Source organism: Eschscholzia californica, unplaced genomic scaffold (assembly GCF_041429995.1).
Source record: "Eschscholzia californica isolate CP2 unplaced genomic scaffold, dmEscCali1.0.p SCAF_2, whole genome shotgun sequence".
NCBI classification, from domain to species: domain Eukaryota; kingdom Viridiplantae; phylum Streptophyta; class Magnoliopsida; order Ranunculales; family Papaveraceae; genus Eschscholzia; species Eschscholzia californica.
This window is the reverse complement of record NW_028238309.1, coordinates 56,313,215-56,328,337: the sequence shown is the minus strand read 5'-3', so window position 1 is coordinate 56,328,337 and position 15,123 is coordinate 56,313,215. Positions and strand designations below refer to the sequence as shown.

General features: G+C 38.2%; 1 protein-coding gene, 1 non-coding gene and 3 pseudogenes across 3 annotated transcripts; 3 read left to right on the top strand and 2 right to left on the bottom strand.

The window, feature by feature from the left end:
* Positions 1-244: 244 nt before the first annotated feature.
* Positions 245-14,563, bottom strand: LOC147559310 (Bax inhibitor-1 family protein). The gene is made up of 4 exons (XM_086661193.1): positions 14,098-14,563; positions 1,764-1,877; positions 1,351-1,508; positions 245-643 (listed from the first exon to the last, which is right to left on the bottom strand). Exons 1-4 carry the CDS (start codon positions 14,345-14,347, stop codon positions 431-433), a joined length of 735 nt encoding a protein of 244 aa, XP_086517319.1. The 5' UTR covers positions 14,348-14,563; the 3' UTR covers positions 245-430.
* On the top strand, positions 4,742-5,290 carry LOC147559313 (agamous-like MADS-box protein AGL62 pseudogene; annotated as a pseudogene).
* On the top strand, positions 9,945-11,270 carry LOC147559312 (agamous-like MADS-box protein AGL62 pseudogene; annotated as a pseudogene). The gene has a single exon (XR_015235386.1). The product of XR_015235386.1 is annotated as an agamous-like MADS-box protein AGL62 pseudogene (transcript).
* LOC147559311 (agamous-like MADS-box protein AGL62 pseudogene) lies at positions 11,799-12,347 on the top strand (annotated as a pseudogene).
* On the bottom strand, positions 14,556-14,643 carry TRNAY-GUA (transfer RNA tyrosine (anticodon GUA)). The gene is given in 2 exon segments: positions 14,556-14,591; positions 14,607-14,643. It is a non-coding gene; the product is annotated as a tRNA-Tyr (tRNA).
* Between the last annotated feature and the right edge of the window lie 480 nt (positions 14,644-15,123).

Genomic DNA, 15,123 nt, shown 5'->3' with positions numbered 1-15,123 from the left:
TCCTCTAGCATTACTAATTTTCTTTGTGAATATCCACATCATGCCAAGCAAAGCGAAGTCTTCCGCGGAACTAGGGTTTTATGTATTTTTTTTTCTTGAAGGGGTTTATGTAATTTAGTTCCTAATGGAAAACAAAGTTCAAGCTCAATCGGCTTTATGTAAGGCTTGTAACATATGACTAACTTAAAACATAACATAAGCTCTTCTTGTTATCCTAGAAGAGTTTAAGAGACCAGCGATGATAGATCAGGAAAGAAGATTTCATTAAGAATTCACTCATCTAAGAAGATGTTCACAAGTTTCATCTCAAATATAAGAAACCATATTATAAGAACGAAAAGAAAACCGAGGCTTGATTTTAGTCGTCTTTACACACAATAATACAAGTCAAAGAGTGGTATAATAGTATCAGGAAAGATGAAATGACACTCTACCCTTCTGATTGCATACCTCTCAAGACTCTCAAGATGGAAATAAACAGGTTGAGGACGTCAAGATATAGAACGACAGATGCCCATATGTATTCATCGTAGGTGAATCGCTTAATGAGGTTGTCTGTGTCGTAGACAATGTAAGCCGAGAAAACCATGGCACTAAATCCACCATAGACGGCAACCGAAGTAGGGCCCAGTGGAAAGAACATCTGTTTTCATATCAAAAACAAAATTTTCACATGTTAGAGAAACAGCTTCGGTCTGATATGTGTGTGGGTGTGTGTATGTGCTTTGTCGGTGTATCTGGTCGTCGTGTCTGTTTGTGTCAAAGGAACATGTTGTGCCACCAAATAAGCCAATACGCAGTAGGTGTTAATGACAATCGAAAAGAACCAAGCTTATAATCTACATTCAGACAGCTTCTGAGTCTAACATACTGGGAGTAAAGAGCGAGCTTATTGGTCTCTAACCCACTTTCCGGAGACTGATTTTCAGATACCAAAGTAAGCAGTCTAGTAAACTCTGATTAAGACTAATGAGAACTGTATTGTGTACATCTATGGTAGTAGTTCAGATCGGCCTATCAACCTGAGTAACTCGTGGACCAGATCCGTATTGGGGATAGCCCGAGCTGATTCAGCATGGCAAGAGGTGGTTTAATTTGAATCATTAGAGAATAGAGACTATGTAGAAAATAATATTTATATGCTAAAAGTTATGTAGGATGTATGTTGATACAAATGGGTATATAAGAGCATATGTTGGTGTGTGCGTGTGTGTGTGCGAGTTAGTGAAACTTTTTGGCTAAACTCGGAAGAGTTACTCGGATCGGGTGATGGACCCCTGTCCAATTCCGCCCTCAACTGATTAGCATGTATATCTGCAAAATTCGAACTACAGAGGATGATAAACTTACCTGAATAAAACCAGTAAGGACGAGGACAGAGAGACTGGTAAATAGTATAGGTCCAAGATAGCTGAAATCTTTGCCCTTCTTTGCAGCCCAGAAAGTATATCCCGTCAGGGCAGAAAGCACAGCTGCTGTTAAAATCAGGGCTTCAAGAACAATTCTTCCTGCACATACACCAATTCAATTAAAATCATAAGACTTAAGGTTGTGTTTGAAGTATTCACGGAAGTCCATACAATTCCACCACTTCCACAGAAGTTATTACCCTGGGTCCTGGGAAGAAGAGAGAAGGGTATTCCACAGAAGTGTACCAAAACTACATCTTATGTCACAGTAGTAGATTTCTTTGACCTCGCCTATTTCCAGAAAAATGGATCATAAGAAATGGAATAAGCAGGAAATGAATAGTGAGTACCAACCTTCTGTATTCGCACAAGCAACGGCTACTGTGACACTCAGGCACGCAGTGAAGAGCCCAAGGAATACAAAGTTAAGTGGATGTTTTTGCTGATAATGGTGCAATGGAACTAGCACTGCATGGAATTATACGTTTGTCATTAAACAAATATGTATCTTGGATACTCTTTTCAGAATATCTTGATGCGTACGATACTCGGATACTCTAACTACAATGAGTATAAGGTGGGTTTTTGTTTGAAATGTAATAAATCGTGTTAGACCATAGGATACCACTTTATGCAATGACTTTGTGCATAATGAAATGATAGCTGACAGATGGCAAAAGAGAAAATGCAAGTCAAAATGAAAAACCACGTAACTAAGACTATAGAGTATACGTTTATAGACCAAATAGAGTACCGGTGTCAGATACCATGTTTATGGTACATAGGTTAATAACAATACAACACTACCAGTGTTAAATGAGTCCTTGACAATAATCTTTCTGCAAGTTTAGACAAACAGCAGAAAGAAAAAAGAACAAGCATACAAAGGTAGTTTTTCATTAAGACTTGAGATTCACACAAATACGCAATATAGTTCAAGATAGTAGTAATTGACACACACAACTTTCCAAGAATACTAAAATAAGCTTAACCAATGAGAAGACGCCAATGTGCCACTAAATTAAAGAAGTAATACAAAAACATATCTAATAACAATTTATACCAAAATTAAAATCCCGACAAACCCAAGATAGAGCATATGCATGCCCCACTTGGATTGATTTGCAGATAACTGGATTAGCAACAGTAAGCCACTCAATGCATAATAAATTTCTCACTTAAATTAAGCTAAAGCGAAATATTAGGCATAAAATGTTGGAGAAATGGCTTTCAAAGCCTTTTTGCCTTCAGACATTGGGTAACCAAGGAAACTTGTGGATGTTTATAATAAGTTGTCAACCAACCTCTTGTAAACAATTCAGAGGAGTAGAGAATGGTACCCACATGTGCGCACACACACACACATGCGACTGCCGACCCAGGCGAGGATTGGGGCTTTGGACAAGGGGCTTAGGGAATTTAAAATAAATTAAAACCCGCGATCTTCTCTGGATACGACTCCACCACCTCTATCTTCTCCTCCACGTTTCCTAGTCAGTTACAGCTTTCTCTGGGACCAGTTAGTTGTGTTAAATTCTTAGGGAGCGACCGGAAGTTCACAATTTGTGCCGAAATCACTTCCAAGTCAGTGGTTTTCACCACGACACAACACTGCTATTTTCAGTCCTTCTTCTGTGACTCAGTACTCACGTATTCTCCATTGACCTTTCTTATTATTCCAACATAATAAACAACCCAATTTCCCTTGACATTAACCACAACTCAAGTTTCAACAATAAAGCAGTAGCATAACCAGATAAAACAACTATAAAGAGAATCCAATACAGGCAGAAAGCAATCCATCATCAAGCACATAATAAATCAATCCATATGATCATCTTAAAATAAGAGGAAACCCCAATTCGCTATTAATCTTAATCCTCTTCATAATTATTTTATAATCTATATAATTATCAATCCATATGCTGAAATCATTGTAAAAAACCTCAATGCTCCCAATCCCTCAGCAGAAAACTAGATCGAATTCATCAAAGCAATCAAAATAACAATTCTATTAACAAATTAAGAACAACCCAATAATTGAAAACCAAAACTAGATCAAATAACATCTAAGAAAATGATAGATCACTCGGGAGAGAGAATAAGAGAACGTACAAATAAAGGGCAAGATGGCAAATTGGGTCTCGCGGAATTTAAAATAAAATCCTTAGTTGTGTTTTATTATATCTGGAGAAGATCGTGGGTTTTATTTTGTTTTAAACTAGACCAAATAACATCTAAGAAAATAAAGGCAATATGGCAAATTGGGTTTTTATATATTTAGAGACCCAAATATCAAATTGGGCCTCGCATAATTTAAAATAAAATAAAACCCACGATCTTCTCCAGATATAACTCCACAACCTCTATCTTCTCTTCCACGTTTCCTAGTCAGTTACAACTTTCTCTGGGACCAGTTAATTGTTAAATCCTTAGGAAACCTAGTGACAAGAAGACTTACAAATATGTTTTAGTTCGCTGGAGAAGAAAGAAATACGACGGTTGTGGAGGAAGAGATAAACCTCTTCAGTAAAGATGGAGAGCTAAAATGCTTCGGTAACGGCTTAGAGAAGTAATGGGATTTTTGCATCATTTTACTAATGATTACAGAGAAGAGGGGCAGTCAGCCGCTCCTCGCGTCTGTGGAACTCCGACCGTATTATTTTTCGAAATCCGTAGTCAGATAGAAGAGAGCAATTTTAAATGCAACATTATAGTGACTAACCAGTCATGACTTTGTATTACTTACCATCTCCTATGAAAATATGTAAAAAAAAGTCAACAATTAAATTAGATTGTTGATTGCAAATTCTATCAAATGATTCTAGATGCATTCATGAGTCACTAGGATAGAAATGAGCTTTCAAAATAAATAATGGTCTCTTTATCATGTGTTCTAAAGACACATAGTAAGTCATAAATTATTTCTATTTTTACTAAGTCAAAAATCAACTCTCCTCCCTGTACAGACTTCTAAGATTTTTAATTAAAAAAGAAAAAAATGTATACTTTAAAAAAATATTCTTAGAGCACATACTAGGAAAGCTTATTAAACAATAGTCAGATTTACCTCCCATTAGAAATCTCTGTCTTGTATGGAAGTTCAGTAAAACTAAATCTTTATAGTTGATTTTTTAGTAAATATTAAGTCATTTATATAGTATGTAAAAGAATCACAATTTATGGGCCAAGTAAGTAATGATTATTTGACAGCTTAATTGAGAGAGAAAAATGAATACATAAATAAGGACCTTCCCCTATATATACACCTTCACCTCAACCTTCCAAGTTCATCAAAATTCATTTTCTTTCAAAATTCCTCTGTAGCTACAATGCCAAGAGGACTCAGTATCGGTCGGCAGAGGATTGAGATCAGGAAGATCCAAAATGAGCAAATCCGACAGGTAACGTTTTCCAAACGTCGTGCTGGTGTTTTCAAGAAAGCTAGTGAGCTTTCTATTTTATGTGGTGCGGAGGTTGCTATAGTAGTCTTCTCACCAGCTGGGAAAGCATTTTCATTCGGCCATCCTTCGGTCATTTCTGTCATCGACCGTTTCCTCAATGGAAACGCCAATCGGGACAACAATTCTATGGCATCAGTCCTTGAAGCCAATAGAAGGGATGTTGTCAGAGACTTGAGCAACCAATGCAATGACACTATGGCCCAGATTGAAGCAGAGAAAAGAAGGGGTCAGGAGCTTGATCAAGCTAGGCAAGCCACTGTGAACCAGTTCTGGTGGGAATCACCTATTGATCAAATAGGTCTGGAGCAATTGGAATTGTTGAAGAACTACATGGGAAGTCTGAAGAATCAAATCGCAATGCGATCTAATGAACTCCTAATGAATGGAGCTGCCAATACTGGGCGTTCCATTCCTTAGATCAAGTAGTCCTAAATATCGATACACATCGAATTAATAATGTTCTTTGATTTTGAAGAATATTAGGGTTTCATTTGTATTGGTTAGCTGATTTTCCGTCGTACTGCTTCTATCAAATTACTTATAATCCAAAATAAATTAATCAGTTTGGTTAGAACTGTGGTGGTATTGTTTGTTTCTATATTCTTGAAAATTCGTCACAACAAATGATACGTCTTTTTTACTTGATATTGTAAATCAAAAATCGAAGAACGTAAGAAAATAAACTGCGATGAAAACTATAAAAAAATCCATAACCATATGATAAAGATTACATCCAACGGATGATATAAAATCCTTTTCGTGTAAATCCAGTCAAAATAGAGAGATAGTAATGTAAACAATTAAATCAGTTAAAATTTCCCTACAATATCTCCCAACACCCCACGATTTCTCTTTCTTACCCTCTCTCCCTTCCGTAACTTCTAAATAACTTCCCACTCTCCCTTATCTTTATCTTCTTTCTTCTTCAGTTAAAATGTGGTTTACCGACGTAGCCAAGAGGAATCTGTCGCGTCCGTAGGACGCGGCGGAAACCTAGTCATATAAATAATTGCTCGGTACTTGAACCATAGAAAAAAAAAAATCAATATACTAAAAAAGATTTCTTGGTGCTCATTTGGCAGGGCAGGGTTATACTGATTACTTGTATATTTGTACAATGATGTATAATTTATTATGATACTAGGTATAACCCGTGCCCGTGGGGCACGGGCATGTGTGTTAACTCATCACATGAGATCAAACTAATGATTAGAAAAATTATATATTTAGAGACCCAAAACATGATGTGTTGATAAAGGTAAACAAATATACAGAGAAGAGTACGTGTATGATATAACATCGTTAAAGAAAACAAAAGATAATAAATTCACTCTGTCAATGAAATGAGAGGGAGTACAACCCACACCGCCAACTAGAACCTAACTGTTACTCTAACAAAGACCCGCCTCTCCCCACGACCTCCAAACTATAAACCTAACACTAAGACTACACCACCCTCCCCACCCCAAACATCAACGAACTCAACTGACCCCTAAAAAACAGAAAGACCTGATTCCCTATGCCCCCTCCTTGTGCCCTCCCCGACTATTGAAACCTTTACACCCGATCTGTTTGCTCTTTATCGTCCTCCTCACTCTTCCCTTCCTTCCTTTCCTTCTCCTTATGAGTTTTTCTAATCAGATTATGCTTGGTGGGAGTAGATAAGTTCCATTCTAGGAGCCTCAATTCTCTGGTTTGTCCTGCAAACCTCTTCTTTTTGATTCTCTCTCATAGCATCCAAAGACGATACATACTCCGTAACTCGATTCCGATGGGGTGGTAGAGATGCCAGAAATTGAAGAGGCTTTGCAAGGATGGACTCACCAGGTACCGTATAAATTACCTCTTTTCCTATAGTTGTCGTGCTCTGAAATGGCCCAACTGACCACCCCAACTCCTTCATCTTTTCTCCCACCTTTACCTCTCCCGAACCCGATGCCTCTTCCTGTTTGTTCTGAACCCGAGTTGGGGTTTCCAACGATAGCTCACTTGAGACCTGCGAATGAGGAGTGCCTCTAACAGCCAGGCTCAGGCATCTCTCGTCTACCGCCCGTTTGAATCCTTTAGCTTTGTGAATTGCATTCTTCAGGCGCTCCGGCCCAACGTTAGTTTTAGCCCACTTCACTGACATGTCCATGAGGACCCTCACCGCCGACAAGACCTCCTCCGGCTGCGGAGTTTCTTTGACTGAATAAAGGTTATCTTTGCCCGTTTCAACCTTTTTCGCCTTGTTCCCCACAGTCTCCTTCCCTTTTTCTGATTGTACCTCTTTCCCCATCCCTCTATCTGACTTACTACTGTCTAACTGTAACTCCTTCTCGTGTATCTTTATTCTTCCCTCCGGTTCTCTTAGTCTATTGATGATGTTTTTCTTTCTGCTTACTGATCCCACCAAAGGAGCTCCACTAGGGTTGGAGTTGAAGCTACTGTCAATGACAGGACGAGAAATCCTGCGCAGGATCGGGAACGAGTTCCTGGGAATTCTTACTGGGACTGTTGTAGGAGGAAACATCTCCTACCCTATCTTTGAGTCATTATCCGAGAGTGACTCCACCTCCGCATATATAATGAAAGAAACTCCATGAATGACTAATTCCTGGTTCACTGGTATCGATTTTTCCTTCTCACAGAGAACTGTAATCGAAGCATACCACAGGTTATTCAACTTTGAAGTATCTTCGTGAATGGCCAAGATAGTCCCTACCCCTTCCACCAGAACTGCAAAGATTTGTTCTGAACAGAGATGGAACGACAATCCAAACAACTTGACTGCATAAACGTTTGCTCTTTGAACCAAGGCAAGGAGGTTCCGATAAACCTAGAAAAAATGTAAAAAAAGAATAGTACTCTTTGACGAAGCGGATTGCATGTGGGCTCCCAACTCCGAACGGAGAGAGTGGCATCTGCTTCGTCGATCATTATGGCTTCAAGTTCTCGTAGGTGTTCCGTATTGAGAGTGGTACGCAAAACAGCTCCCCCCATACGAACGGCAGAATGTCGAACTCAGTCGACCCCAAGACGCTATTTATCACCCTCCTTACTCCCGTCCAGTCGTCGACCGGCGGGTTCAACTCCAAAATCAGCGTATCTGCCCATGAGATCCCTCCATTTCCTACGACGACCATGGTTGTGGTTGATTTTTTACAGAAAGTAGAGTTGAAAGATAGAGCATACTGTATAGTAGGAAAGAGGATAGGAGACTGAGACCGGAAGAATAGTTTATATCCTATCTCGGGAATGCAAACCAAACGAGCAGGCGGCGACATGACATCCATGCCTCCCTCTCTTGCCTGCATGCGATGCTCTTCGGATTTCGTGAAGCCGTCACTTCTCGCCTCTGCGCCTGCCCCTATCCCCGTCTACCTGATCTTTGTAGACATGACGTCATCTAGCATGGTTGCCAAGCCGGACCAACCCTCCTTTGTCCCGACTGCCGGAAACCTGATTGAGCGGGCTCCATTGAATTCGACTCCCGTCCTGTGCACCCAAATGTATTCCCCTCGCACATTCATCATGCTCTCCCATATCCAAAGGTTCGACCCTTCCCTAAGAAAACCCATCTTCTTTGCTTTCTCTGATCGTCGGCGGGCAGATGATACATCAACCAAAAACCGGCAAAGACTCACCACCCCTTCCTAGTGAAGGGATATTTCCCATGACTTTTCCTTCCCGAACTCCAGGATGCTGATTCTTCCGTTCGCCCGCACCGAAACCCCAAATTTCTTACCTGCCAGAAAAAGTCGTCTGACCCACCGCCCACATTTCCCCGATGAGTTCGACATCCTGTGATATCCCCAACCTGGGTTTACTCCCTGATCTCCATCTCTAAACCATCGCCGAAGCAGAGTAGATCGAATCCCAATCTCTGTTTTAGTACCCGAATCTTCTCGCCGGAACTCTAATCGGAGTCAGAGCTTCTCTCTCGTCTTCTTTGTCTCTTATTTATTTTGTTTTAAACTAGATCAAATAACATCTAAGAAAAGGATAGATCAATTGGGAGAGAGAATAAGAGAATGTACAAATAAAGGGCCATATGGCAAATTAGGTTTTTATATATTTGGAGACCCAAATATCAAAAACCCACAATCTTCTCCAGATATAACTCCACAACTTCTATCTTCTTTTCCACGTTTCCTAATCAGTTACAACTTTCTCTGGGGCATTGTTGTGTTAATCCTTAGGAAACCTAGTGACAAGAAGACTTACAAATATGTTTTAGTTCGCTGGAGAAGAAAGAAATACGACTATTGTGGAGGAAGAGACAAACCTCTTCTAAAGATGGAGAGCTAAAATGTTTCGGTAACGGCTTAGAGAAGTAATGTGATTTTCGCATCATTTTACTAATGATTACAGAGAAGAGGGGCATTCAGCCGGTCCTCTCTGTGGAACTCCGACCGAATTATTTTTCGAAATCCTTAGTCCGATAGAAGAGAGCAATTTTAAATGCAACATTGTAGTGACTAACCAGTCATGACTTTGTATTACTTACCGTCTCCTAGGAACATATGTAAAAAAAAAAGTCAACCATTAAATTAGATTGATTGCAAATTCTATTAAATGATTCTAGATGCATTCATGAGTCACTAGGATAGAAATGAGCTTTCAGAATAAATAACGGTCTCTTTACCATGTGTTCTAAAGACAGATAGTAAGTCACAAATTATTTATATTTTTACCAATTCAAAAATCAACTATCCTCCCTGTACAAACTTCTAAGATTTTTAATTAAAAAAGAAAAAAATGTATACTTTAAAAAAATATTCTTAGAGCACATACTAGGAAAGCTTATTAAACAATAGTCAGATTTACCTCCCATTAGAAATCTCTGTCTTGTATGGAAGTTCAGTAAAACTAAATCTTTATAGTTGATTTTTTAGTAAATATTAAGTCATTTATATAGTATGTAAAAGAATCACAATTTATGGGCCAAGTAAGTAATGATTATTTGACAGCTTAATTGAGAGAGAAAAATGAATACATAAATAAGGACCTTCCCCTATATATACACCTTCACCTCAACCTTCCAAGTTCATCAAAATTCATTTTCTTTCAAAATTCCTCTGTAGCTACAATGCCAAGAGGACTCAGTATCGGTCGGCAGAGGATTGAGATCAGGAGGATCCAAAATGAGCAAATCCGACAGGTAACGTTTTCCAAACGTCGTGCTGGTGTTTTCAAGAAAGCTAGTGAGCTTTCTATTTTATGTGGTGCGGAGGTTGCTATAGTAGTCTTCTCACCAGCTGGGAAAGCATTTTCATTCGGCCATCCTTCGGTCATTTCTGTCATCGACCGTTTCCTCACTGGAAACGCCAATCGGGACAACAATCCTATGGCATCAGTCCTTGAAGCCAATAGAAGGGATGTTGTCAGAGACTTGAGCAACCAATGTAATGAGACTATGGCCCAGATTGAAGCAGAGAAAAGAAGGGGTCAGGAGCTTGATCAAGCTAGGCAAGCCACAATGAACCAGTTCTGGTGGGAATCACCTATTGATCAAATGAGTCTGGAGCAATTGGAATTGTTGAAGAACTACATGGGAAGTCTGAAGAATCAGATCGCAATGCGATCTAATGAACTCCTAATGAATGGAGCTGCCAATATTGGGCGTTCCATTCCTTAGATCAAGTAGTCCTAAATATCGATACATATCGAATTAATAATGTTCTTTGATTCAAAAGAATATTAGGGTTTCATTTGTATCGGTTAGTTGATTTTCCGTCGTACTGCTTCTATCAAATTACTTATAATCCAATTTAAATTAATCAGTTTGGTTTGAACTCTGGTGGTATTGTTTGTTTCTATATTCTTGAAAACTCGTCACAACAAATGATACGTGTTTTTTACTTGATATTATAAATCAAAGAATGTATGAAAATAAACTGCGATGAAAACTACAAAAAAATCCATAACCATATGATAGTTATCTCTCTCGAAGTGCTTTCTTGGAGGAAATAAATATTTATTTAGTAAAAGGATAAATCAAATAACATCTCCGATAGGGATAGAGAAGTAATAGGATTTTCGCATCATTTTACTAATGACAAGAAGACTTACAAATATGTTTTAGTTCGCTTGAGAAGATAGAAATACGACGGTTGTGGAGGAAGAGACAAACCTCTTCAGTAAAGATGGAGAGCTAAAATGTTTCGGTAATGGCTTAGAGAAGTAATAGGATTTTCGCATCATTTTACTAATGATTACAGAGAAGAGGGGCATTCAGCCGGTCCTCACGTCTGTGGAACTCCGACCTAATTATTATTCGAAATTCGTAGTACGAAAGAAGAGAGCAATTTTAAAGGCAACATTGTAGTGACTAACCAGTCATGACTTTGTATTACTTACCATCTCCTATGAACATATGTAAAAAAAAAAGTCAACCACTAAATTAGATTGTTGATTGCAAATTCTATCAAATGATTCTAGATGCAGTCATGAATCACTAGGATAGAAATGAGCTTTCAGAATAAATAACGGTCTCTTTACCATGTGTTCTAAAGACAGATAGTAAGTCATAAATTATTTCTATTTTTACTAAGTCAAAAATCAACTATCCTACCTGTACAGACTTCTAAGATTTTTAATTAAAAAAGAAAAAAATGTATACTTTAAAAAAATATTCTTAGAGCACATACTAGGAAAGCTTATTAAACAATAGTCAGATTTACCTCCCATTAGAAATCTCTGTCTTGTATGGAAGTTCAGTAAAACTAAATCTTTATAGTTGATTTTTTAGTAAATATTAAGTCATTTATATAGTATGTAGAAGAATCACAATTTATGGGCCAAGTAAGTAATGATTATTTGACAGCTTAATTGAGAGAGAAAAATGAGTACAAATAAGGACCTTCCCCTATATATACACCTTCACCTCAACATTCCAAGTTCATCAAAATTCATTTTCTTTCAAAATTCCTCTGTAGCTACAATGCCAAGAAGACTCAGTACCGGTCGGCAGAGGATTGAGATCAGGAGGATCGAAAATGAGCAAACCCGACAGGTAACGTTTTCCAAACGTCGTGCTGGTGTTTTCAAGAAAGCTAGTGAGCTTTCTATTTTATGTGGTGCGGAAGTTGCTATAGTAGTCTTCTCACCAGCTGGGAAAGCACTTTCATTCGGCCATCTTTCCGTCATTTCTGTCATCGATCGTTTCCTCACCGGAAACGCCAATCGGGACAACAATCCTATGGCATCAGTCCTTGAAGCCAATAGAAGGGATGTTGTCAGAGACTTGAGCAACCAATGTAATGAGACTATGGCCCAGATTGAAGCAGAGAAAAGAAGGGGTCAGGAGCTTGATCAAGCTAGGCAAGCCACAATGAACCAGTTCTGGTGGGAATCACCTATTGATCAAATGAGTCTGGAGCAATTGGAATTGTTGAAGAACTACATGGGAAGTCTGAAGAATCAGATCGCAATGCGATCTAATGAACTCCTAATGAATGGAGCTGCCAATATTGGGCGTTCCATTCCTTAGATCAAGTAGTCCTAAATATCGATACATATCGAATTAATAATGTTCTTTGATTCAAAAGAATATTAGGGTTTCATTTGTATCGGTTAGTTGATTTTCCGTCGTACTGCTTCTATCAAATTACTTATAATCCAATTTAAATTAATCAGTTTGGTTTGAACTCTGGTGGTATTGTTGTTTCTATATTCTTGAAAACTCGTCACAACAAATGATACGTCTTTTTTACTTGATATTATAAATCAAAGAATGTACGAAAATAAACTGCGATGAGAACTACAAAAAAATCCATAACCATATGATAGTTATCTCTCTCGAAGTGCTTTCTTGGACGAAATAAATAATTTATTTAGTAAATGTGCATGTAGTGGTTTTAGTTTCATAATCATAGAAATAATTGCTCAATACTTGAACCATAGAAAAAAAAATCAATATACTAAAAAAGATTTCTTGGTGCTCGTTTGGCAGGGCAGGGTTATATTGATTACTTGTATATTTTTACAATGATGCATAATTTATTATGGTACTAGGTATAACCCGTGCCCGTGGGGCACGGGCATGTGTGTTAACTCATCACATGAGATCAAACTAATGATTAGAAAAATTATATATTTAGAGACCCCAAAACATGATGTGTTGATAAAGGTAAACAGATATACAGAGAAGAGTAAGTGTATGATATAACGTCGTTAAAGAAAACAAAAGATAATAAATTCACTGTCAATGAAATGAGAGGGAGTACAAGAGACGCTTAATTTGGGAGACTGCAAAATGGTTTGCTCATGAAAGTTGAACAAATATTTCTCCTTTATAATTTGTTTCAGTAATCAAGTATCAATTGTTGCTTTTGGCCGTTGCATATTGGTAGTAGCAAAACAGAATATTTCAACAACCACCCAACAATTATAGAGATAATATAAGGAATGTATAGAGATCATAGCAAGACGCCGGTTGTGGAGGAAGAGACAAACCTCTTCAGTAAAGATAGAGAGATAAAATAACATCTAAGAAAAGGAAAGTTAATTGGGAGAGAGAATAAGAAAACGTACAAATAAAGGGCAGGATGGCAAATTGGTTTTTTATATATTTAAGAAAAGGATAAATCAAATAACATCTAAGAAAAGGATAGATCAATTGGGAGAGAGAATAAGATAACGTACAAATAAAGGGCAAGATGGCAAATTGGGTTTTTATATATTTAAAGACCCAAATATCAAATTGGGTCTCGCAGAAATTAAAATAAAATAAAACCCACGATCTTCTCCAGATATAACTCCACAACCTCTATCTCCCCTCTATGTTTCCTAGTCAGTTACAGCTTTCTCTGGGACCAGTTAGTTGTGTTAAATCCTTAGGGAGCGACCGGATGTTCACAATTTGCACCGAGATTGTGCCGAAATGGGCCAGATGGCAAATTGGGTCTCGCAGAATTTAAAATAAAATCCTTAGTTGTGTTTTATTATATCTCGAAAAGATCGTGGATTTTTAATTTGCACCAAGGTTGTGCCGAAATGGGCAAGATGGCAAATTGGGTCTCGAATCCTTAGTTGTGTTTTATTATATATGCTGAAATCATTATAAAAAAACCCAATGGTCCTAATCCTTCAGCAGAAAACTAGATCGAATCAATCAAAGCAATCACAATAAAAATTCTATTAACAAATTAAGAACAACCCAATAATTGAAAACCAAATCTAGATCAAATAACATTTAAGAAACGGATAGATCAATTGAGAGAGAGAATGAGAGAACTTACAAATAAAGGGTAAGATGGCAAAGAGAAACAAGATGCCAGAATTTCCTCTGAGAACTTCATTAAGGGGAGCATATAATACAGTAACAGCAGAAATGATCGTGGTGAGAGCGATCTGAGCAGAAAGAATTCCGTATACCTTTTGAATGAAACCCCATCTAAGTTCGTTTTCTCCTTTTCCCAAGCCTGGGTAAAGGGTGCCTTCTTCTAGGTCTCCTTTCTTGCTTACACTCGCATACCCAGACATCTCCATCTCTCTCTCTCTACTTTATCTCTCCTGCAAATTCGATTCAGGGGAGAAAATACAGAGAGGAGGAAAAAGATGGTATAATGAACAGAGACGGTTGACATTATAAAATAATCCTTGGAAGTCTTTGATCGTTTTGGACCGTCCGATTTTTGTCGATAATTTGGGTGATAAAAATCAACGGTCATGGAAAATGTGGAAGAAGAAAAAAAGATCCGACCTACCGGATTCGAACCAGTGACCTAAGGATTTAAGCTGCATACTACTACAGTCCTCCGCTCTACCAACTGAGCTAAGGTCGGATTGGTGTCCAGTTCTGAACTAGTTATGTACTAATCTACACAGAGTGTGTTAACTTCCTCGGCAAGGCCTGCCTGAAGTGGCACAGTCGAAGGTACAGATGCAATGTTGTTATGACAGGTGTTGCAGGTACGACCGATTTGATTTACAAAAGAGATTTTGCAGGAATTTTGTCGCATCTGTAAGTTGTCGATAGGGTGGTGGTATCTATTTAAGACACAGAAGCTACAAGTTTCTTTCTTTCTCTTGATGTTTGGACCCTATTGGCCAAGTTGAAAGTGATATGACCGACTTTACGGAGATAAGTTGAAAGTCGTGGCTATACAGCAAGTGAAATCGATATACGACTACTTATGGTCTGGGTAATGTAGCCAATGCGATATCACTAATGGTTATTCAAGATGTAGCGGTTATTTAGTGGCATCACGGCTTACATTTGCGATCCTGCTCAATAATTAACTCGTGTTTGTGTGCCATGTTTG

Excerpts from the sequence above, each read along its gene's own strand:
- LOC147559310 (XM_086661193.1), bottom strand. The coding sequence starts at position 14,347 with ATGGAGATGTCTGGGTATGCGAGTGTAAGCAAGAAAGGAGACCTAGAA. Across the intron at positions 1,509-1,763 it reads TGCTTGTGCGAATACAGAAG|GAAGAATTGTTCTTGAAGCC; the intron begins GTTGGTACTCAC and ends GTGTATGTGCAG. Across the intron at positions 644-1,350 it reads TCCTTACTGGTTTTATTCAG|ATGTTCTTTCCACTGGGCCC; the intron begins GTAAGTTTATCA and ends ATATGAAAACAG.